Source organism: Diplotaxodon limnothrissa, linkage group LG3 (assembly GCF_057381915.1).
Source record: "Diplotaxodon limnothrissa isolate DT_005_m linkage group LG3, D_limnothrissa_male_GT1.1, whole genome shotgun sequence".
NCBI classification, from domain to species: Eukaryota; Metazoa; Chordata; class Actinopteri; order Cichliformes; family Cichlidae; genus Diplotaxodon; species Diplotaxodon limnothrissa.
The window spans coordinates 59,488,594-59,512,579 of NC_140598.1; the positions used below are offsets into that span (position 1 = coordinate 59,488,594).

At 40.7% G+C, this 23,986-nt stretch overlaps 1 protein-coding gene across 1 annotated transcript in view; it reads right to left on the minus strand.

Moving 5' to 3' along the window:
• pcxb (pyruvate carboxylase b) overlaps positions 1–23,986 on the minus strand; it is a 313,827-nt gene that overhangs the window by 231,287 nt on the left and 58,554 nt on the right. Inside the window, exon 10 of the mRNA XM_085349662.1 lies at positions 8,476–8,594. Within this exon, the coding sequence (XP_085205788.1) occupies positions 8,476–8,594 (119 nt within the window). The remainder of the gene's footprint in view (positions 1–8,475; positions 8,595–23,986) is intronic.

Consider the following 23,986-nt stretch of genomic DNA (forward strand, 5'->3'; position numbering starts at 1 on the left):
CTCATTTGTACTGAGACAGAACTCGGGCTGGTCTCACTGGATTGGTTAAGGCATCCTGCAATGTGAGGTCTATGTGCTAATGGGTCTCAAGTGATTCTTCCCTGCTAGCAAACTCCTGCCCGAGTAGAAGAACAATTCATCTGTAGTGTCCGCAGATATAACCCTGGCCTTACTTCTTCAGTTTCTTGACTAACTACATAATATTTGTCATGGAGTTATGTAGCATTAACTAAACCACTGACCCACGAAACAGTATAGATAATCACCCAATATATGACCTGCTTTATGAATATGGGAGCAAGAGTGTGCCCAAATTTTAACCAGTGACTTTTAAACATTCTTCCAAAGGTCGCATGTGAGAGCAATTATGTCCTCTCCACAGCACCTCCTCATAAAGTTCAGTGTCAAATTGAAGATTCTGATTACAACTTCCACAGCTCTTCATGTCAGGCGCCTTCCTTTATTGGCAAACTTCTAAATTCACACATAACTACGATGTATGAGGTCAGCTCATCAGTGCTTCCTGGTGGCACGTCTGTCCAGGTGAAAGTCAAAATGAGACTGGAGATTTTGACTTTCGAGGTCAGGAAGTTTTTTTTCCTCCATTGGACTTGAGATCTGTGGACACTTAATAAAAGATGCTTAAGACATCTGTGTAGGCCTGATTTCAGCCATTTATACCAGGTTAACTGCTGCATCTTAGTATATCATGTGTGAAGCTGCCTTTGCAATGTCACTTCATTACTTCAAAGCTATTCTTTAACCATCTTTCATGTTGTCTGCTGCCTGCACTAGTACATGAATGAATGGAGCCAGAAAGACAGGCAGGTACAGAGTGATGAGACAGCAGGATAAGAGAGCAGACTGAGAGACTGAGGACAAAAAAAAAAAAAGGAGAAGTTCATAAAGGGACAAAGAATGGATGAGGCAAAGGTGAACTTAAGGACAGAGATTGTGAGAGATGAATGAAAATGGATGTTGAGGTGAATACGAATGAGAGGAGAGGATGACAGAGAAGAGATGGATATGGGGGAGGAGAGCAAGGAGAGGGGTAGAGAAGGAGTCACGGCTCTGACAGAGAGCGGTAGATACGGAGGGAGGAACTGACAGGGCTGAAAGGATGGTGCAGGGAGACGGGAAGAGCGAACAGGAGGCAATGGTGTGACAAAGAGAAGGGAGGGCTGGAGAAATGGGCAGAGGTCAAGAAATAAATGCGCCAAGTTGGTTGAGGAAAGACAGATGAAGGGAACAGCCTGAGGGAGGAGCGACAGAAGAGGCAGAATGGTATGGAGGAAGAGGCGATGGAGGATTAAAGAGAGAGATGGAGGCAACTTTGATACATGAAAGTATACGTATTATATTAACCCTCGCTGCAGATAGCATCCTATTACTACCAGCTTAGCTTCTCACTGGAGACACTAACATGTATAGAAATAAGGGATCTGCATAACGTTTGATCACTCCTGTTTGCAGTCAGGTGAAGTAGTGGCACTCTACTTATCCAGTATCCCCGTGTGGATGGAAAGTGAAGATAAGAAATGTACATGTGCAGGTTGTACTTTTTTTCCTTTAAAGAGGAGTGAGTGGGCTTTGAGGAGCACCGTGTTCAGGTCGATTTTTGTGAGCCCCGCCTCCCTCTGTTATTTGGGCACAGTATGCCTTGTGGGACTGTTTTCATACATTTAAAAATCAAAATACAAATACCCAGCTCCACATCAGCCCAATGTTGAGAACCAAAATTCTTAAATAGCTGCTGGCAACAGAGGAAAAATCTGCTCCAAACCTCATGTCAACAAACATTTTTACTGCTAGATAGTTCAGGCAAGATAAAGCCAACATTTGGAGACCACTAGAGATTCACGGGAGAGTTATTGTTTTGTTCGAAGCCACTGACTCTACTTGTACTTTTGGTGCCAAATTTCAACTACACTGAATGGCCTGACTTTTCCAGTGCCTTTAATACCATCCGGGACTTTTCCAGTGCCTTTAATACCATCCGGCCCTGTATGCTTCAGGAAAAACTGAACAGGATGGAGGTGGACCCCTGCCTGGTGGCTTGGATCTCCGACTACCTCACCGACAGACCACAGTACGCCAGGCTGAAGGACATCACGTCTGACACAGTGGTCAGCAGCACAGGAGCACCACAGGGAACTGTGCTGTCCCCTCTTCTCTTCACCCTGTACACCTCTGACTTCTGCTACAACTCTGAATTATGCCACATTCAGAAGTTTGCAGATGACACGGCCATCATGGGGTGTATCTGGGATGATCAAGAAGAGGAGTACAGAAGTCTGGTGAGGAACTTTGTCGCATGGAGTCACACAAACCACCTGCAACTCAACACCTCAAAGACTAAGGAACTGGTTGTGGACTTCGGGAGGTCCAGAGAAGGTCCACTGCCGGTTCAGATAGAGGGGGAGGAGGTGGAGGTGGTCAACAAGTACAAGTACCTCGGGCTGTGGGTGGACAATAAACTGGACTGGTCATGCAACACAGAGCACCTGTATAAAAAAAGCCCAAAGCCGACTGTACTTCCTCAGGAGGCTGAGGTCTTTTAACATCTGCAGGAAGCTCCTGAGGATGTTTTACCAGTCAGTGGTTGCTGGAGTACTTTTCTATGCTGTGGTGTGCTGGGGGAGCAGCACAGCAAAGAGGGACTCATCCAGGCTGGAGAAACTGATCAGGAGGGCGGGCTCTGTGGTCGGCATGAAGCTGGACACTCTGGTGACAGTGGCAGAGAAAAGGACATTAAAGAAACTGATGGACATTATGGACAATGCTGGGCATCCTCTGCACACGGCCATAAACAACCAGAAGAGTCTGTTCAGTGACAGGTTGCTTCTCCCCAAGACAAGAACTAACAGACTTAAAAACTCCTTTGTCCCACACGCCATCAGACTGTTTAACTCCTCTCTGGAGGGGAGAGGGAGGGGAAACAGGAGGACAAAGGAGGGGGGAACAACTAAGCTGTAGTGCCTCTGCACCTCACTGTACAATACCTTGTGCAATACTTTTTGTAAATAGTCAACAGTGCAATAGACTCAATACTTGAAATGTGCAATTCACTTGTATTTTTATTTTTATTCCTATTTATTCTATTTATCCCCTTTGTATATTTTATTTATATTTGTCTCTGTATTTTTATTTATATTTTTATATATATATATATATATATATATATATATATATATATATATATATATATATGTGTGTGTGTGTGTGTGTGTGTGTGTGTGTGTATATATATATATAACAGTTCTGTAACTGTAACTTTGGTCGTTGCTGTGCTTTTTTTGGAAGTCGAATTTCCCAGAGGAACCCACCCGAGGGATTAATAAAGTTCTATCTTATCTTATCTTATGACAAGAGTTCAAATGGTTGAGGGTGAAGCATAGTCCAAAAGGACACTGCAGCAGCCTGTGTTTTAGCCAGCCCCAGGCCACTTCTTGGACCCTGCTCTCCTGTCAACTCTCCACATTATCCAGCTACATACACGAAGAGAAACCCACACCTGTGGACTTATGTTGCCGTTTTTAAGTGGAAATGATATGAGCACCATTACATGAAGCATCAACTCCTGCAAAGCCTGCCAAGGATTACAGGTGATAATGGACATCCAGTAATCCACACATACACGACAGAAAGAGGAAAACTAGAAAACCCAAAAAGTGACAGACATCAAACATAGAAGAGATAAGGAATAAAGATGTGGAGTAAGAATGACTAATTTAAGGGAGATGATCCAATTACATGATTGTAGGCTTACTGGCATGGTGACCATCGGACATACATAAATGTTTTGAATGAGCGTGCAGAGGGAGGATTAAGGTATAAAATTAAACTAGGACTCCGCTGCAGCCAGGTTGGAGAAAGCTAAATTGAACAGAGAATACAGAATGAATTAAACTGAAGATATTAAAGTGGTGAAAAACAATGTTGGAAGAGCGCGGGGGAATGAACGGCGAGTTCAGCAGAGAGTTTCAGAACTTGGTAAAATATTTCCCTGACAAGTCTGTTAATAAGAGTGCATTTCGCATGAAAACAAGAACTAATGTGCTCACACCTCAGATTGGAAGTGCAGTCAAGTGAAACGGAGAGCTCAAAGATGAATGGACGCAGTAAAGCCCTAATACAGTTTTCACTTGTCGTTTGCACGCAAATGCAATGTTAGTCTCAAAAGTACATTTCCTCTACAATTAAGACGAATATACACTGAACTTCACCTTTTCAGGCACTGTTCTCTTTCCAGCCGTCATCGGGAGTAACCCTACCCTGGCTGCTTTGAGCTAAACCTGAAATGAAAGCTGTGCGTGTGACAGCTGAAACTTTCAAACACGTTTCACAGGGAGAGCTGCCCAGATTCAAGTAATTACTGCACTCCTGCCAATTCAAATGACCCCAATTCCCCAAAATGTCAAATTACCTCAGCTATATGGGGTTTTCTCTGCAGGATGAACAAAATATGACAAACTGCTGCAAGGACGGATAAGAGGGGATCCGTAATACATGAGAATGACTGTGTCAGTTTACTGTCTTGCTGATACAAGCAGGGGACAGGTGGATGAGGCTGCAGTGAAATAACGGGATAAAAAAAAACATGGATATACAATGTAGAAGTATTGCTCATATCTGGTGTTCACAAATAATGCAGAATGATGCAATAATACAGACGTCCTTGTTGAGTTGAAAGCAGATGAAATGTTAGTATGATATTGCCACAGTTCTTTGGCGTCCCTTTCCAGTTTCAAATATATTGGACTTGGCACGGCACTCAATAGCAGTACAGCAGTACGTGTTTACATCACGGCAATATCTGCTCCTCAAATATGAAATGCACGACTTATTATATACATGCCATCTTATTCTAACATTATTGCTTCCTAAAGACTATCCCAGTATAGCTCTGCTTAGTTTCTATCATTCATACGGCGACATGACTAAAGGAGAAAAAAGCAGATCAGGATCTAAGAATTGGTTTGTTTAAAAAGATAACACATTAAAGATATGTTTATGTAAACTCAAAGGTTTTTGGTGCCTTTTGCACAGTAGGAATGTTTCTAATATTAGTGCATCAGTCTTATGTTGAGCAGTTTTTGTTTCAGTGTTCTTATGAGCAGACCCATGTTTGCCATCTTTTCTTTCTGGTATGTACATGCTGCAAACGAATCGTTTCAATTATTGACACACTAACCACATCTCTGCACTTCAAGTCCAAAAGACACCAACACCGCCAACGTGCCCAGTTCAGTAACTCAAATTACCAACTTGTGCAAAGCCAAAGCATCTGCACCCCTAATAATGCAAATATAAGGGCAATAACAAGCACATAAACCATTTAAAAACACCAGAGTCATAAAATGACCCACCATAAAGCTGTGAATGCAGAGAGAAGCTAGCTGGAGACCAAAACCTCTTAAAAGCTATACATGGAACATTTAATTCTGTTGTTACACTTGGCATTTTTAATGTGAGAGCCTGGGAAATGACTCACTGAATATTTAAGGACATGGCTATTCCACAGCGGCTTCATTTTTTACCTCTGAAGGTTACTGCCTTTGTTTCGCACAATTACAGTTATTTACAACACTATAAACTATTAAGCTTAGCCAAGGCAGGGAAGGGGGGGAAAGAAAAAAGCAAAGCGCTTTTGAAAATAAACTATTTGACATTTTTGATAGGACTTAATGATGAACAATCTGCACACACACAGGGTTTGAAAACTACATGGCCCACTTCAAGTCCATGGAAGAATATCGAAACATGTTGCATGTGTGGGCACGGGATATCCAGGGGCTTAAATCAATAAACTGTACCTCTTAGGGGCACTGGCAAGGCAATACACTCAGCCACTTTTTCCAGGAACACCTGTTCAACTCCTCGTTAAAGCAAATATCTAATCAGCCAATCACATGGCAGCAACTCAACGCATTTAGGCATGTTGACACAGTCGTGATGGCCTTCTGAATTTCACTGAGCAGCAGCTGCTGACTGACTTTACTGGGATTTTTCTAAACAAATCGCTCTATGATTTACAGAGAATGGTCAGAAAACGAGGGAATATCTAGAGAGCAGCAGTTCTGTAGAAATGCCTTTTTGATGCCAGAAATCAGAGGAGAATGGCCAGACTGCTTCAAGCTGATTGGAAGCCCGTAGGCCATCTCCGAACAAACGTTAAACCTTAAAGCTGATGGCCTTCAGCAGCAGAAGCCCACACCAGGTGCCACTCCTGTTTGCTCGAACAAGAAACTAAGGATATAATACAGGCTCACCAAAAACTGCACACGTGTTGCTGATCACATCGATCCCTTTAATACAGTGTACACATCTGTTGATTTCCAGCAAGATAAAGCACCACTGAAAGTGGACCGTCTTTTAGGTACAACTATCAACTTGTACCTAATAAAGTGGCTTTCAAGTCTTTCTGGCTCCAAGTTTTAGGCACAAGACTTCTTGATACATTTCTGGTTTGAATAAAGCAAGCTCTCACCTAGTCAGACAACCCTGAACGCAAACTTCTCTTTAAACGACCAAAATCTGGACTGATAAGAAATGCCGAACCTTAAATGTCGTCTTTCGAATAATTAGTGCAATTACCTACAATTTAAGGGCACACACTTAAACGCAGAGTAATGAATGGTTTCAGAAGACCTTTCCAATGCTAGTAGTTCTTTGACTAAATTATCACCATAGCAAATATTTATTGATGTTTTTCCTCCACTCAGAGCTTATTAACTGTGCTGCAATGCAAATCCCTCAATCCTTTAAGAAAAAACAAGACCAACAGAAAGAAAAGCTAATGCAAGACAAGAGTGTGGAAACTGATTAAGAAGAAAGAAATCAAGTTGTCAGTCATGTGTTTGCCATGTGCAGCAGATGTTTTGTTTCCACCATCTGCCAATAACTTAGTGTTAGTAGCACTGGTTAGTGTGTCAGCTCCGTTTATTAATGCAGCAAATTAGGCAGAAAATCCTACATTAATTAGTCTAATTGTGGTTTTCTGTGTGTACACACATTAGTGCTAAAACCAAGATTTGTCAGTCTTTGTGCAACTCCAGTGCCAATGGATCTGTACCTATCTGGCATTTGTGTCTTATGTTGTGTCTCTGTGTTGTTTCAGCTGAGCAAATCTCACAGGTCATCAGTAGAGCAGAATGCTATTTATAGCTTTCATTATCCTCTCGTTCTCTCCTGTCCCATTTAAACTTGTTGTCTCTCGACCCTCCTCTGACCTCATCTTGCAGCTTCTCTCTTCACTGCTTCCACCTGCTCAGGTCCTCTTCTTTCTTAATCACCTCTGTCTTGCAGCCATCTCTTTGTACTTGTCAGCTTTCTGTCAATCTCCTCTTTCTCTGTCTTGTCCATTTCACCCTCTTTCTTGCTTTTTGACCATTTTTGCCTCCTCATGTACTTAAAACTCCACTCCTCTTCCATGTACCTCTAACATTCACTGCCTTTACCTGAGACAATTTTCAGAGCAGGAAGCTTTTTACATTGATGCTGCCAAAAGTGAAGCTTGATTATTCCTACAAAAAAACCTGACGAAGATTAAACATTCTTTAAATATTTGGATGCTCACATGATGTAGTATTATTATTATTATTATTATTACCTACTTATATAACATATGCACAACATATGTTTTTTTCTTACCACAGCATTTTAAGCAGCTCGCGGTCTGGACCACAGCAACGCCTTGACTGTACAGCCATTCTTATTTGCTGCTATGCTCACTGTTCTATTGAAATACCCAGTTACAGTAGCTATTAGATTGCCTCATATGTGACTCTTGAATACTTTGATACACAGAGAAGCTGGCTCATTGACTGCAAGCTGCCCAGGTCCTATAGCTGCAAACAAGCCAAAAGTACCACCCTTCCACAACCGTGCTTGACAGTTTGAGGTGTTTGTTTTTTACCAAACATGCCATTAAGAATTGATTAATTTATTTTAATTTTTAAGGATTGAATGGTCTGATCTTAGGGTGCTGGGACATTTACCCGTGAGAAGATATTGACATCGAGTTTACACCCCAGCACACTGCCAAAACCTGCTTTTATAGGTGTGCTCACACCTGCTGCTGATCAGTTAATCAAGAGCAGTTAATTAGTAGAACCTCGCTGCTGCTCACCCTCTTAATACCTACAGAAGCAGTAAGAGTATATTTAGCTTCTTACAGGACTGAGAATTATTTTTTCATGACTGTACATTTATTAAGCACCAAGACTTTCTCTCTTTATCTAAACAGATGTAGGTCTAGACTGAAGTAGTGACCCAGCTTTGCATTCTGTGCAGCTTGCAAGACAGCCACTGATTTATTTATTTTTCAACAATTAAGAAAACACAACCAACAACCTGATTTTTTTAGCATATCGGCAGGTCCTAGAGAATCCCCGTCTATGGACCAATCACCCCAAAGAAACACATGCAAAATGCAACGACCCCAGCATCTACAAAAGGTGAACTTCTACTCACTCTGTGATTTCTTCGGTGACCGTATGTTCAACCTGCAGTCTGGAGTTCACCTCTATGAAGTAGTGTTTGCCGTGTTTATCCACCAAGAACTCCACAGTTCCTGCATTCTCGTATCCAACCTGCAGCAAGAAAAGATCACATCAGAGCAATTTTATAGCTCTTAATTATCCAAGTTGTACTGGTAGCATTAGTTGTGTAAACAATCAAGCAGGTAAACCCACTCATCCTGTTGAGCCATGAAGGAGAAAAACAAAAGGCCTTCTTACTCTCTTCAGGCAAACATGACTACATAAAAGCACAAAGAATCAGCCTCATTACTTGTTTAGAGTGTAAAGGGCAGTTTTCATCTTTCCTTAATGCAAAATCAGGTCATTAATCAAGAGGGATTTATTTCAATCTCAAACACCATTTTCTCTACCACCTTTCATCTACTACACTGTAATTATAATCACAACCCTTGTCGTGTACTTTATACCGCCAATGTGTCGATGCTGTTGGGGATGAGATCTTGAAATGTCCTTTAAATGATGTGCACAGTGTAGAAGTGCCACAAGGAAAACATAAACAGAGCATAATAGGGGTGGACAAAGGGGTAGCTGTGGCTCAGGTACTGCCCACATACTCTATTCCAAGCGCCCTTGGGCATAGCAGGGAAACTCGCGTCTCCTTTTATAGCCGATCCAACATTTGCATGTGAACGGGCAAATGACAAACTGTGAGCTAATTACAGACTCCACCCTGGGCTTATTACATATTAACACCTCCACACCCAAAATGATAGATGGGATCCATAGAGAGAGACATATAGCATCAAAAGCTCCACAAATATTGGTTGTGCATTGGGTCAGATAACTGCTCACTGCCAATGTATTAAGTTTGCTTTCCCATCACTACTTTCTACTGGAAAGGGGATCTTCAATTAAGATGTCTGAGAAGTTTATATGAAGAAAATAAGGGATGATGGTTAAATAAGAAGTGTAAAAGACCAGGATCTAATACAGCTACGCATCTAAAATCTCTCACACTCACACAAGTCTGACCCTACAGGCTATGGTCAAGCAATCTAGTAATTGTCCTGTTGTGTTTAGCACCTGGAGGGACACCTTTGGGTCCTGTGGGCACCATAGTGCCGCCCCGAGCTGGGCTTCTTCTGGCATATACCACTGACAGCTGAACAGATTGGAAACTGAGAAGTCCTAAGGATGATTTAACACCCTGGGTTTTTGTTGTTTTTTGTTGTGTTGCAAAGCCATTTCTGATTAGTCGTTGTGGGTCTCAATGTTCTGAAGGGCTAGACCCCTGCTACATCGAAGTAGCGTCACCAACGAACACACAACAGTGCACATCAGGTGGAGTCAACCCTGTGCAGTGCATGGAAGCAAAAGTATAACAATGGAGCTACCAGTTCAGCAGATCACAAACATGTTGATTTTATACTGCACCTTGGAGGCACATAGGTCATTAATGATGAATAGGTTTTGACATTTCGTCGTAATGTGACTCACTTTCTAACAACAGCCTTCAAAAAAAAAAGAAAAAGAAAGTGCAAACTACATCTCACGACTTCCACATAGTCAGCCAACAAATATTCTCTTTTTGGCACAGTTATGATGTTCTATTAATCAGAACTATGAAATCCACCATATAAAATTGCTTTGTTTTATGGAAAATTGCATTTTAACCTTATTTTCCAGAAAACAAAAGGCACTAAGGAGAATCACCAACTGGTTCTTTTCAATTTCCACTTTGATTTTAATGTCAAGCAGGATTTGCAGTTTTTTGAACTAGTTGTTTATTATAGTTCATGTTTCTTCCTTAGAGTTTTTGGAATGACTGTCTAAAAGAAACTAGTCTGGCACCCGATCGTAACTGTCCCAAACAAAATCTAACTATATAATCACCTTGTGTAATTGGTATTCTTTGAAATTGCACGACTCCAAATGCTTTCCTGCTCAAAGCTGTACATCGCTGCTCTCAGAGTAACACACCTCTGATGGAAATTAGCATGTTAGCAGGCCAATACGAGCGCTTTCCATTCATTCATCTTTCAAACTCCCACTTTGGATTGTCTCAGCACCAGTTTAATTTCACCCAGTGGGAGCTGCATACAGAGTGTAATTGGAATATAAATGCTACATAAATAACCTTTATTATCGTGCCCATAATTTCAAGACTGGGCAGATTTACACAAATTACAATCCTGATGTGAGCAAAGCAATGTGATTGGTTGGTACACCAACAATCAGACCAGCCCAAGTTCCCCAGATAACATCTCAGTGATTATTCCTATAATCAAAGCTTTGTCATTATTTGAAATCTACCGCATTTGAGAAACGGAAAAAGCAAAACGCAAATGTTAGAATAAAATTTAAAGGCCACAAGTAATCAAATGTCCAAACAAACCAGAGAAAAGCAAATCTTGTTTTGTAGTGTTGAGCTTTTTATTTAAATCAGACTAGGATGAATTCACCAAGAGAAATTAAGGACCTAAATTGCTTCTCTCCTGTATTTAAACAAACATGCTTGTTTAGTTCTTAATTGTTAAACCAGCTTAATGCCTTCAGGATTGCTTTGCTTTCCATTTGGCGATCATAAATGTTAAGACATTCAAACGGGCAGAGGAAAAGACGGAGATTGATTGCAGAGACAAAGATGGCCCTAAGCTAAATTGCAGCAATTAGACTCTGGCAACTAAATAAGACTTGAACAGAGCATCGCTGTTGTGGAAACGCAGTTAGAGTGAAAAATAAAACCAGGCTAGCACATGGGTCTGTAATCAAACTGTCCATTTGAGTAAAATAACACCTGCTTAAAATGTCTTATTAATCCCAAAACTTGTAGAGTTGCATCAGCCCCCAGAAAACTCATCTCACAAGTAAACAGATCAGGTGTATAATATGCAGACTCACATGCAAATTCATGCATCAAATACTGACTGAAAAAAATAAAATAAAAATACAAAATTCAGAAAGTAGTGATTTCTTCTCAAAGAAAAAGAAAAAAAAAAGACCTATTTATGAAAGTACCTTGCAAATTCTACCAAAAAACTGACTCAAAGCATTCACAAGCACAGAGAAAACTTACAATGTTAAACACATGCAAACATGTGTGCATACTAGCTATATGTCCTGATCTCTGGTGATGGCACAACTGCTGGGCTACTTTGTGGACACACATTGCCAGAATGCCATTTTTTAGCTTTATTCACCTTTGCTTCAACCTCCTGCATGAAGCCAGTTATTTGATCCAAGACTTAATAGATGAATTCTCATGGAAAGAGATGAGAAAGCACACTGCAGCCTTCAAACAGACATGTAAACACACACCTCCATTGACTTCAAGTGCACACAGATTCCCACATGTACTGTACCAGTGTGTGTGACTCCATATTGCACTGGTGTTTTTTTCCCCCCTGCGCTCACACAGTGAGTCAGTGAAGTAGCAGCCAATGTAACAGATTGAGCGGTCACCGTTTTATAAGGTCTGGCAGCCAAGTCAATGAACTGCACAAGGAGAGGTCACCAGCATGCACATGAAAGCATGCGCACACATTTCTTTAAGCATCTGTAAAAAGCATAAGGAGCATTTACACATTTAGCTCCCTGCTGCAAGTGTTTGATTCTGCTTAAATGATCCCAGCACTGATGAATGGACACTGGTGTATAGCTTTGAATAAAAAGTGACAGAGATGGATAGCAGGTATTGTACGAGGTAGACGGAGTCAGCGTGTGAAACAAAATGCATTAAGAACGATTCGTGGTGCTGAGTGTCAATGGATGAAGGAGGGAGGGGAGTTGGAGTTAAAACTGATGGATGATCAAATGAGGACAAAGACAGACGGGGGAAGTGTTCAGAGACGGTGGAAACAGGACAGAGTGAAAGTAGATTAGAGGAAGTATTCAGAGGTAAAATAGCAGAAAACTTAAATGATGGAGGCCCGTATCCCTGGTTACCCTCTCTACACATACTTTACCTTGAAATCATTTACAACTTGGTAACAAGAAGTCAAAATTTAAACTCAGCAGGAACTTGTCATCTTTGGCAGACGCACAGTACCCACTGAAGCCCCAAACACCTTGATCATATCCAAGGGGGGCAAAAAAGTAAAAAATGAAACCAATATCGTGAAAGAAGCAGCTCGACCTTTACCAGTTACACACCAAACCATGACGGCCTAGACAAACTGTGGTATTTTGTAAATACAATAAACATGAATTTAGTGTAATTGTGTAACTTTATTAGCAGCGTCCTCCTGAAATGCGCCAAGAGCCTCCTCTCTGCCCCTTATTCCTCTATGGTCGCCATGGTAACGCGTAAATATTTCTTTCAAAATAAGACTACTACAACACGGGAAGAGAGCCAGGAAAAGGATAAAAGGATAAAAACCCCAAAAACCATAAATTTTACACCCGAGCCTCAAATCTCGCGGCCCGACACCAAACCACTCACGGACCAGTACCAGCCATGGCCCGGGATTGGGAACGGCTGCTTGATACAATACAATGACTAATTGCTAAAGCCACCTTATTTTAATAAAACCACTTGACAGTAAAATATGGCAAATATTTCCATGGAATATATTATAGGACACAGTCTGCTGGTGATCTATAAGCCCAACAAACTCTAGAAAATAAACAGTGGTCACAATCATTAGCATCGCTTTATCTTTATCCATGTTTTTCTAGTTGAATCTCACTTTTTCCATGTCTTACAATAATGATTGTGACAAAAACTCAACATATCTTCCTCCAATGATGACAGCTAGCTTTTCATTGCAGTGCTTGTGCAATTTGGCATACCTCATCCTCTCCTCGTTTCTCTTAATAAAGGCTTCTTGGCAGTCATCCTATTAAGAGCACTTCCGATGAAACTTGTCAACAGTAGACGATAAACTATATTACCTGGCAGTTTGACTTTTTCCTGTTTCTTAAGGACATGACTTCCAGAAACTGCTCATCTGTTGTAAAGAGTTGTTTTTAAGTCGTGACACATTTGTCCTCCACTTGAACAGTCTTTTTTATTAAACGACAATACACACAGACACACGTACGTTCTTAAGTTTAAGATTAATTTAATGGGGACAACACTTAATGAACTGTTTTTGTGACAAAATGCACGTAACAAAGTACCTAAAGATATCATTTAAAATTTGTTGTGTGTAGAGACAGCACTGGTTTGGCTAGAGTTAAATGCCGTTTTATGTCTGAATGATTCACAGGTCAGTGTTAAGTGGCTTTAAAAAAGGAAAGAAAAAACTTCCTCTATAAATGGTCAGATGCGAGGACTGGACTGAAAATGAGAGAAGCAGCAGCCAAAGTTCAAGAAAAAAAACCTTCAGAAAGCCAGAAATATTAGAAGAAAGTCTGTCTCCTTAGAAACAGAAGGAGGGCTGGATTAAGACTTTTGCACAACACAGTTTTTAATGATCATCTTCTGTAACCCCAAAAAGTCAACAGCTTTCAGATCAGCTGTTATGTTTGCTTGGTACAGTACTTTTTCACAGTCACGTGTCTTCTGATGGCCCTGCACGCCGACTCATCTTTTACCTTCTGCCTCTAAGCTTTATTTAGAGGTGATGTCACTGATCTCTTGTTTTTGAAACCAATTTATCTTTGAGCAATTTGTTATTAACTTTTCTAGTCCACACAGGGTGGCTGAGTTCAGCGCTCACTTTGTGTAGAATAAACAAACCCGATCGAAGGACTTCATCAGCCGACTAAACGGTCGCAATCAGTTGTGTTTTTCCTTTATATCGGTTCTTTGAACACTGCCACCACCTCTGCATGCTGCTAGACAGTTATCACCCGATTCACTCCTGAATGGACGATACGAACAGTTAAACATGAACTGGGAGGCAGTACAAATGATTCCACTATGACGACGTCAAGACCCGTCCAGGTACTTTGCTTTTCTCACAGATTGTGTCTGCTTCTGTGTGCATTTCGCTAGGTTTACACATCTAAAGTACTTTGTTAGGTTTATTTTTATATTTGCTTACGACAACAGCATAAATGGTCTGTCACTTATCAGAAAGGCTCACTAGGCTCCCAGTATCCCAACAGCAGAAAAAAAAAGGGGGGGGGGGGGGCTATCGTCAGTGTGTATGGGACTGTTAATATCCAAATTCCTAATTAAAACAAAGATTTGTGTCAAAATACTATTGTAGCTGTTGAACAAAATAGGCACTTGCAAAGAGACGGTTTCTAGCACCAAATCCTGCAAATCTACTGCACACTGCCAATTTTCAGGAAGATTTTTTTTTGACATATCCAAGAAATATTGGGTTCAGCTGGTCTCATCAAAAAAAGGAAAAAAAAGAAAATACGTCTCTTCAGAAATGTCTATTATGTGTGGTGCCCCCACTTTATTTTGAAGCCTACTGCCGTTTGATTTCTGCAAGGACATGCACGCGCACGAACGCAAGGACATGCACGCGCACGAACGCGCAGGCACATGCACACAAAAATGCTGGCAGATGAAGGCTGGTGCAAGGCATAACAATACTGTTCATCTTTGAACTAAAAATCAGGAACCTAGCTTAGGATTAGTCATGGAGAGAAGGGATAGAGAAAGAGAGCTTTCAAGATTTATTTCTTAGATTTTCAATTACATTAAGCCCTCAAACTCAGCCTGAAAAAAGTAAAAAAAATCCTCCTAAATTCCACCACAACATATACACACAAACACTCTCCACTGTCACCAGGTCTGCAGACTCACTCAGACTAAAAAACAAGAAATGATTGTCTCAAGGTTGTCACTGCCAGATTGCTGTCTCAACATGCAAATCCTCAGAGGAACAATATTGATAATTCACTGCACACAAATCCTTCCAATCCCCTGCCATCTCCCAATGTTCCATAACCACCAGACTGACATCGACACATGCTGGGTCATGAAATGCCCAGGGACAGTCATAGTAATGTGCTACAAAGCTCCTAAGCTGCATGTGTGATGTGCAGCACATTGCAAAGCTAGCAAAACAAATCAATCACACAATCGATGGTACTGATTCTTTAAATGGGTGAGTCTGGTGACATTGTTGTGTATTGCTCGTAAATTTACTGACAAGTAGTGGGATTAATTCAGGAGCTGCAGTTTAGTTCAAAGGGTTGCGAATGGGAGCCATATGACCATATGCCGTAAAGCTAACGCAGAGTATGTTTCCCCAGTCTGAGCTTTCCTTTTTTCCCCACTGTTCCATCAAATAAAGGATAAAACTAGCGTACTAGCGTTACGTTTAGTCGACGTCCTGAACAGAACTTTCCTGAATAGAAAAGATTGATTCCTTTATATTCGGTGTACTTAACATTGTAAAGTGAAACTGAATCAGAGCTTATGTTTCAGTAGCATACAAATACACTCACGTCCATTGTTCATTCCGCAGATTAAAATCATAAAATACAGCACAGTTAATAAAATAAAAGTAAATAAACTATAAATACACATAGGTTTGCTAAAAGATGCAAAAGAAAAGATTTGAGAAAATGTACTGTAGTTCGGTTATTCAGAAGTCAACTCTGATGTAAAACATCCAACATAATGAGCATAATCTACTGCGTTTAAATATTTGGGAGGTCTGGAAATTTCAAACTTGCAACGCTACGGAGCAGCACTGAAGTGTTCTCTTCTCAGAAATATATGCTAAGCGTCCAGCACTTGCTAAACGGCAAAAGGCGTAAAACACTGGTTTGTTTCCTAAATGACACTGATCTTAATTTTCAGTAAACCCCAGGTGTCCTGCCATCAGGCTCATTTTGAAAGCAGTGAAACAGTCGATGTCATGAAAGCTCATACAGGCTACACTTTCAGCATTTTGTATAATATGAGGGAATCAAAATGTGAAAATAAGCTGACACGCAAACCTTCAATGCACAGTTGATTCACGGAGCAAATATTACATAAATCGTACAATACGTCACACTCTACACCTCATCTAAACATCGCTATGCTGTTCGCTTTAACTACAGCTCTCATTTTTCCCCTCTTCTCTTGTGGGGATTGGAGTTAATCTGGTGCCAAGACTTTTTGTAATCTGATCCAATTCCCTTTCAGACTTGCAACACACACAATTCACAGCTGATACAACCACAGAAAAACACCAACATGCACACGCGCTCAAATAGATCAGCTACATTTCAGTGGTGCCACCTCTCTAATCCCTTTGCTGCAGACAGCTACCAAAGCGGTGCAGCTCACCCTCCCAAAACAATGCACAGCCTAAAAGCACACATAGGCACCAACACATAGTAACACACAAAAAAAAGCCAAAAACATAATGAACACATCCCTGTATGCACACACATTTATATTCATCCCAGCTGTAATGAAAGGAGCTTGACCAGAAGCCCTCCATCCATTTACAAATCATGAATTCATCCCTTCATTCCAGCTGCTCGTTATTTCTTTCTCTCTCAGTGATGCCCGTCTATACTCTCACTTCTACTCTTCGCTTGTGTAATTAAGATTCAGATCATTCTCGCATCTTCTCAATAGCCATTTTCAACCACTTGCAGCTTCATTTTTATGCCAAGGCATTTGCAAGACATGAAGCGAACAACTTGTTTGGTCTTCAACAGAAAACCAAACAGACTTCAGGAAGAGTATCGTGGGTATAAACACTGTCACAGATATGTAAAGCAGGGATGAAAGAGTAAAACTCAAATCAAATCACTTTTATTGTCACATCACATGTGCAGGTACATTGGTACAGCACATGCGAGGGAAATTTTTGTGTGCGAGCTTCACAAGCAACAGAGTTGTGCAAAATACAATAACATAAACAGGCAAAATACAAGAATGGCTAAATCTGAAACTCATAGCAATTGCTCTGTTTAGAGGGTTTTCTGGGGATTTCTCTGTAACTGAAGTAGCAGTTATTTTGGAGTTGTTTGCTACTGTGGTCTTATGTGACAAACTCCTCTCCTGTGATCATGTTCAGTAGATCCAATTGTTTTGCCACAATCAGCCACAGTTGCATCCCAACATTTACTAATTAGCAGTAATCACCAAACTGCTGGATTTTTAAAGGTGTTTAGACATGAAATGCCTCAAAGATTTGATTACCTGCCATTAAATGTCGCACAAATGGCAGACTCAGAGATAATACATTAAACAAATAATGGAAACATCTGTTGAAAACATGGATTATTCTGATTTTTTTATACTCTTCAGGCCATCAGAAGATGGCTGGCAAACAGCCCATGTATAATTAAAAGCAGAAATATTAGGGATGGATGGAGAAAAAAAGGAAAGAGGCAGTTAAGTCAGGTACATAAAACTCCTTTTCTCTTAAGTGTAAACTCTCTTGCACTGGCAGCCCCCCCACTGTCCACTGCCCTCTGATCACTGCCTTTGTTTTTCTCCCTTCATCTTTCTTTTCCTTTACTTGGCAACAAGTCAAAAGACATTACTTGCCCCACCATCATCTCTCCCTATGTGGTCCACTTTCATCTCTTTCCTTTCCCTTTATGCTTATCAAGCTTTCAGAAATTAAGTCTTCACGATCCCAAAAATGAAACAAAACTTTACTTTATAAGAAAGAGGGAAAAAACGGAGCAAGTGTCAGTGATTATGGGAGGAGACAGATGGCAGAAGAACCATGAACAGGACACAAAAACAAAGTATTGAAGCGATGAGGGAAGGTAGATGTTGAATGGAGCAGATGGCTGGACAATGAACAGACAGTAAGAGAAAAATGATGCAGCTAAAGACAGATTTTGCTCACAACGTCTTTGCCTAAACACCTGTAGATCTGCTGGAAGAGACCCTGGCAGGGTGTTAATGAGAGGCTTGGGGATGAATAACGATTGAAATGTGTGGTATAAGCCTGATGAAAGGAAAGGCTATGGGGATGAGCAAAGCAAAAAGGCTGGAAGTTGCAAGTACATACATGCTACTACTGTGCAAACACTGCTTATGGACATAGACTAGGTAAGACAGTCTATAAAAGCTTTCTACAGCAGTAGCAGATTAAAGCACTGCTCCAATGAAGCCTCAATAAACAGCATAAAGGACGTGTCACATGCTTCCTTTACCGTATTTTTTTGACCTATTTTTTATTCTTATGCCCAATTTGTAATAGCCTGCAGCTCCCCCAAGAGAAGAATGGAAAAAGAAAAAGAAAAGATGCTGTATGACACACAGCTGGATGTTGTGACAATATAAGAAATCCTATGATGATATGAGACAAATCAAAGCTGAGGTGAATATGACGACAACTGAATTTAGATGCACTTATTAAAAGATGTGGAAAGATTGTTCAACCTGCATTATTTCTGTGCTTTCAAGTAGCTATTGCATAAACAAAAGTCATTCTGTAGCTGCAGAAAAACTTTCAGATTTCACAGTCATGACACATCAATGATGTTGACGAAAAATATATAAAAATTGATCCTTTGATATTCCCTCACATTAATGCGAGATCGTGTGAACAGAGCAGAAGCTGCAAGACCATCAGCCAACAGTGTAATAGGAGGTGTACAGAGACTGGAAGCAACGGACTCATAAAAAGTGCACACAGAAAGAAGGGATTTAAAGAGGGAGAGAAATGCACACAGATTTTAAATCAGTATAGCTACAGACAATACCTAACAGGAATTTACAGTCCACATGTGGTGGACACACAGCATTGTGGGCTCATAAAACCTGATGTTTACTATCAATTAATTTAAAAAAGAAAAAAAGGCCAACTATAACCATAACTTTACTTGTACTGCAGAGACACAGAAATCCAGACTCATCCTAAAATAACACTGCATGGTTCAGAGAAAGATTCTACAGGCTGATTCGCTGACAGCAAGGCAACACACTGTCACATTTTATGACACCAAAAAATAAACCGCTATACAGAAAGAGAGAGAGGCTATTTTATACATCTTACACCATGTGTATGTGCTAGGGGATCATCTTTTCCTGTAGAAATCTAATGGCGTCAACTTTGGCCCTTAGAAAATGTTAGGCAGCCAACTTTTATACATCTTATTGAAAACATACAACATAACTAAAAATCGGATTAACCTACAGCTTGGAATTAACAGTAAGGTGCCATATAATACCCAAAGACCCATTTATAGATATTAAAATATTTATTTTAAACAACAAAGAACCTTAATCTCAAGACATCTACCAGCTCCCTCTCCATTCAATTTTTCTTCCTTGCATTCTCCCCCATCTTGCTGAAGCCTGCAATATATATGAGGCCATAACATTTTATACAGGTCTTTCTGATCCTCTGCCCTATTTCTAAAGGCCTCCTCTCAATCTGTCTCCTCCCCGCTGCCTCAATCTACTCCTCTTTCCACTGCTTATTCTGCCAGTTTTTAGACGAGTGCTGCTCTCATGCTCATATCAATGTACACAGCCCAGTGTTTCTCAAAAAGACATCACCATACCTGGTCCACAGTCTAAGCTCTGATGCAGGTAATTTGACGAAAAACTCAATGCTCACTTATGATGAACAAGACGCTAAAAGACATCTGCTGGCACTTTCTTGGCAACAATCTTAGAAAAAAAACTAATGCACAAAATCTAAACAGAAAAGAAACCAAGCAATCGAGTGTACACGAACACAGTTATAAAAAAAAATATAAAAATAAAAAAATTTACTCCAAAAATCCGACAGCAAAAGCTCACCTTCAAAGATGGATTCTAACTTTCTGAAAAGCCAAACATACATGCATGAAGATAAAACTTAGACTGAATGCCATTTCTACACTACAAAAGGTGAGGACTCCAATTCCCCAGACATGAAATAGCATCACTGCTCTGCACAGTTGCATTCTGCACTTCTTTACTTCGACAGACGCCCACAGCTTAGGTCAGTGGTTCCCAAACTTTTTTGCTAGGCCCACTTTGTTTTACAAGAAAAATGTTCGCGCGCACATCCTCCAACCACACACACCCATATTTTGCTCCACTGCGGTTTATTTCACACCTCAAACATTTAGTAAACAATTAAGCAAATACAAGTAATCTGCAATAAATTAAGGTAGTAAGAAAATAAACTACTAAGTCTTTTACGCTACGTCCGCACCTACACAGGTATTTTTCAAAACGCAGCTGTGTCGTCCAAACGTAAACGGCGTTTCCAATCACCGAAAACAGATTTTTTAAAAACTCCTTTTTTGCCTTTACGTGTGGAGGAAGAATACAGAGTTCGTCATGCAACGTCAAAGGTATGTGCCTTTTTTCACGTCACGCTGTGCGCCACGTTATCGTTTACATGAGATGAATTGCAGAATGGCAGATAGAGACAAAATACTGTTAATCTGACTATCTTCAGGTTTTACAGGCTTACACACGCAGTTACTGTCCCTCCATTTACAAAGGCAGAGGCCTCATGGTGTAATTATTTTACATGTAGTTGTTTTTTTCCTGTGTAATAATATTCAACATTGCTATCAATACATTTGTCAAAAAATGCCTCTCTGTGCAAAATGGGTTTAAAAACAAACTGTGGGATACTGTTTGTCCATGATTTGAACGGGGGAACAAATCGTGGCAGGATCAGCCCGATATTATTTGTATCCAGCTGTAATTTTACTGTATAAAGAGCCAACATCTCCAAAATGTCAGGAGTAGTTAGTAATTACAACAAGTGTTTGTAAACCACAAATCAAGAATGTGGGATACTGTTTGTCCGTGATTTGGAGAGCCCAGCGCTGCTCCCGACGAAGGGAAAACCAATTCTGCAGGGGGAGACCTACCTCAGCACATATGCAGGTGAAACCAAAGGGCAGATATGCTTCACCATATTTTCTAGTCTTTGGCTTAGAATAAAGTTGGTTTGAAAACATATTCAGCGATGCTTCATCTCCTGCTTTGCGTTTATGGAGGCGCCCCGTGCCAGCAGTGTCCAAGCGTTTTGTTTTGGGGGTTTTTTTCCTTTTCATTCCGCGCCCCCCCTGCAATGGCTCTGCACCCCCCCCTAGGGGGCGGGCCCCAGACTTTGGGAAAGTCTGGCTTAGGTGAATATGAGAAAGCACCAGCACTAAACCTCCCATCAAATTTATTTATATTCTTCTAAGCTAAAAAAAAAAAAAAGGTTTAAAAAAAAGCTGAAAAGAAAAACAGAAAAACACTCGCTCAGAAACATCACTGATATCTGGTATAAATCTGGTATACCCTCCTCTCATCTCTCAGGTGGGGAAGTGCATATTTCAGAGGAGGACTGGTTTCAAAATATGGTCCAGCAAGGGCGTGAGGAAAATAGGAGACCTTTATTCGACATGCAGCTTTCTTCCATTTGGCGCCCTGTACCAAACATGACATTTCTAAAAGGCAATGCTTTAACTCTCTTATACCAGGAAACCTAAAAGAGGTCACGTTTCTATTTTTCACAGCCTTGATGTCTCATGATGACGAGACCAGCATAGGTCAGCTAGACGTGTGAAAGAATAGACACTCGAAAAGATAGGAGAAGTTGAATGGCAAATGTGATGTTTTAAGTGTATTTTAATGCCATTACGATACAAGACGCTAATGAAAACATATCACCCTGGAAAAGCTGAGCCGTTAGTCCCGCACTCAGTGCCTTTTTCTTAACATTTGTGTCCGTTTGTGAGGGGACTGTTTAAAGCTGAATGCAAATTGAAGACTGCTTTTCAGATTGCAACTCATACCCCTGGTATGTAGATACCAGAATCAATGTGTGTTCCAGGTATACATCCAAATTACTTCACTGTAACTGTAAGCAGTCAAGCCAAAATCAGTCATCCTTGCAGTCAGTAGGACAAACTTATGGAGAAAAATGCTACATTACACTGCAGACACTGACTTATACAATCAGCAGTTTTTGATCTCGACTTCCATTACTTGGTTTGCATTTAATCGTTTTATTATTAATGTTTAATATATGATGATGGTCTAAGAGCAATCTAATAAAAATGTTCCAAATACAAACATTTAAGCCTTCAATAAGTTATTATTTTCATAGTATACGTGTAACCGTTTTACATCACTGGTCAGTCACATTGCAAGAATCTCTGATATACGGGCAGCAAGTCGAGCAGCAAGTCGAGCAGCATGCACAGAGAAAGAGCCAAGGACCTGTCAAAGCTCAATAGCGCGCAGCTTTGGTTCGTTATTAATTACAGCTGCAATATGATCAAATGTTTGCAGTGAAAAGCAGATTGCTTCAAACCTCAGGGTAAGAATATCCTCCATTTCAACCTGGAATTAAATTTTTAAAGTGGGGAAGTAGAAAGTACCGACATCAAGTCACACAATCAGAAGGTAAAAACACATTTTGACAGTAATGATTTCCAATCGTGCTTGCTAAATGTTGATTTTGCTGGGATGAAGAAATCCCCTCAGACCTTGAAAAGATTAAGCGTTATATAGCAAAAAAAGAGCATGTGAGAGTGTGTGCTGAATTCAAATGGTGGTACACACTGCAGGACAAAGATGTTCAGTCTCAAAGTCTCCTGTTACCCCTTCAACTGAACGCACAACATTTTCCTCAAATCCCACTTCTCATGTTTTGCACCCTGCTAAAGTTGAAGACTGCATTTTTCTTCACTGCTCCCCATTCATTTCACCTCACCAAACCTCCCCTCTTTCTTGAGTCAGCCTCTCCTCACATCTTAATGTTGTGCATCATTTCTCATTTTTGTTAGGTCAGCTAGCGCCTCCTCCCTCTCTTCCACTTTGCTTTTATTTCTCAGTCACTCCCCTTTGTCTCTCACTCTGCCCTCAATCACCCTTCGCTCTGTCAGCAGTTAATGGAAGCATAATGAGCTTGTTGTCTATAAAATGATGAGAAGTGGGAATGAATGCAGCTGTCTAATGATCAAAGGGTAGGGAACAGAACAAGGCCAGCTGCATTTGTGTGCGAGCTTAAGATTTGGCTGTAGTCTGGATGACAACACCCACACTACAGCATCTGACACAGCTGAAGGGAGGTGAACCGGAAAGAAACAGGAAACAAGGAAACTGCAGCGGCAAGAAAAATAGGAGCGAAGGGGGTTTGTTATCGTTTGCTGCCAGCTCTACGTGTGTGTCGTGTCAATCTGATACGTTTTATGCATCACAATTAGTGTCAGCAAAATGTAGGATGTGCACTGATCGGTACAGAATTATGAGCACTTGACAAATAGTGTGTTGTTCACTCTTGATGCCAAAACAGTCCTGACCCACTGAGGCATGCACTACACCTCTGAAGGTGTGCTGTGGTATCTTGCACCAAGATGTTAGCAACAGATACTTTAAGTCCTGTAAGTTGCGACGTGGGGCCTCCATGCATTGGACCCATTTGTCCAGAACATCCCTTAAATGCAGGATTGGATTTAGATTTGGGGAATTTGGAGCCCAAGTCAATACTTGTTGTTGTGCTCAAAGTATTCCTGGCTCATTTTTGCTTTGTGGCAGGTGTCACAGTACCATCCACTCAAGGATTTGGCCACTGGGATGTGAGGGATGTGGGTAAAAAGGCAGAGTGTACTAAATTGCCCTCAATATAATGACTTGGGCAGGTGTGAGATGCAAGTGTTTTGAGTAAGCAGGCACTTAAGCA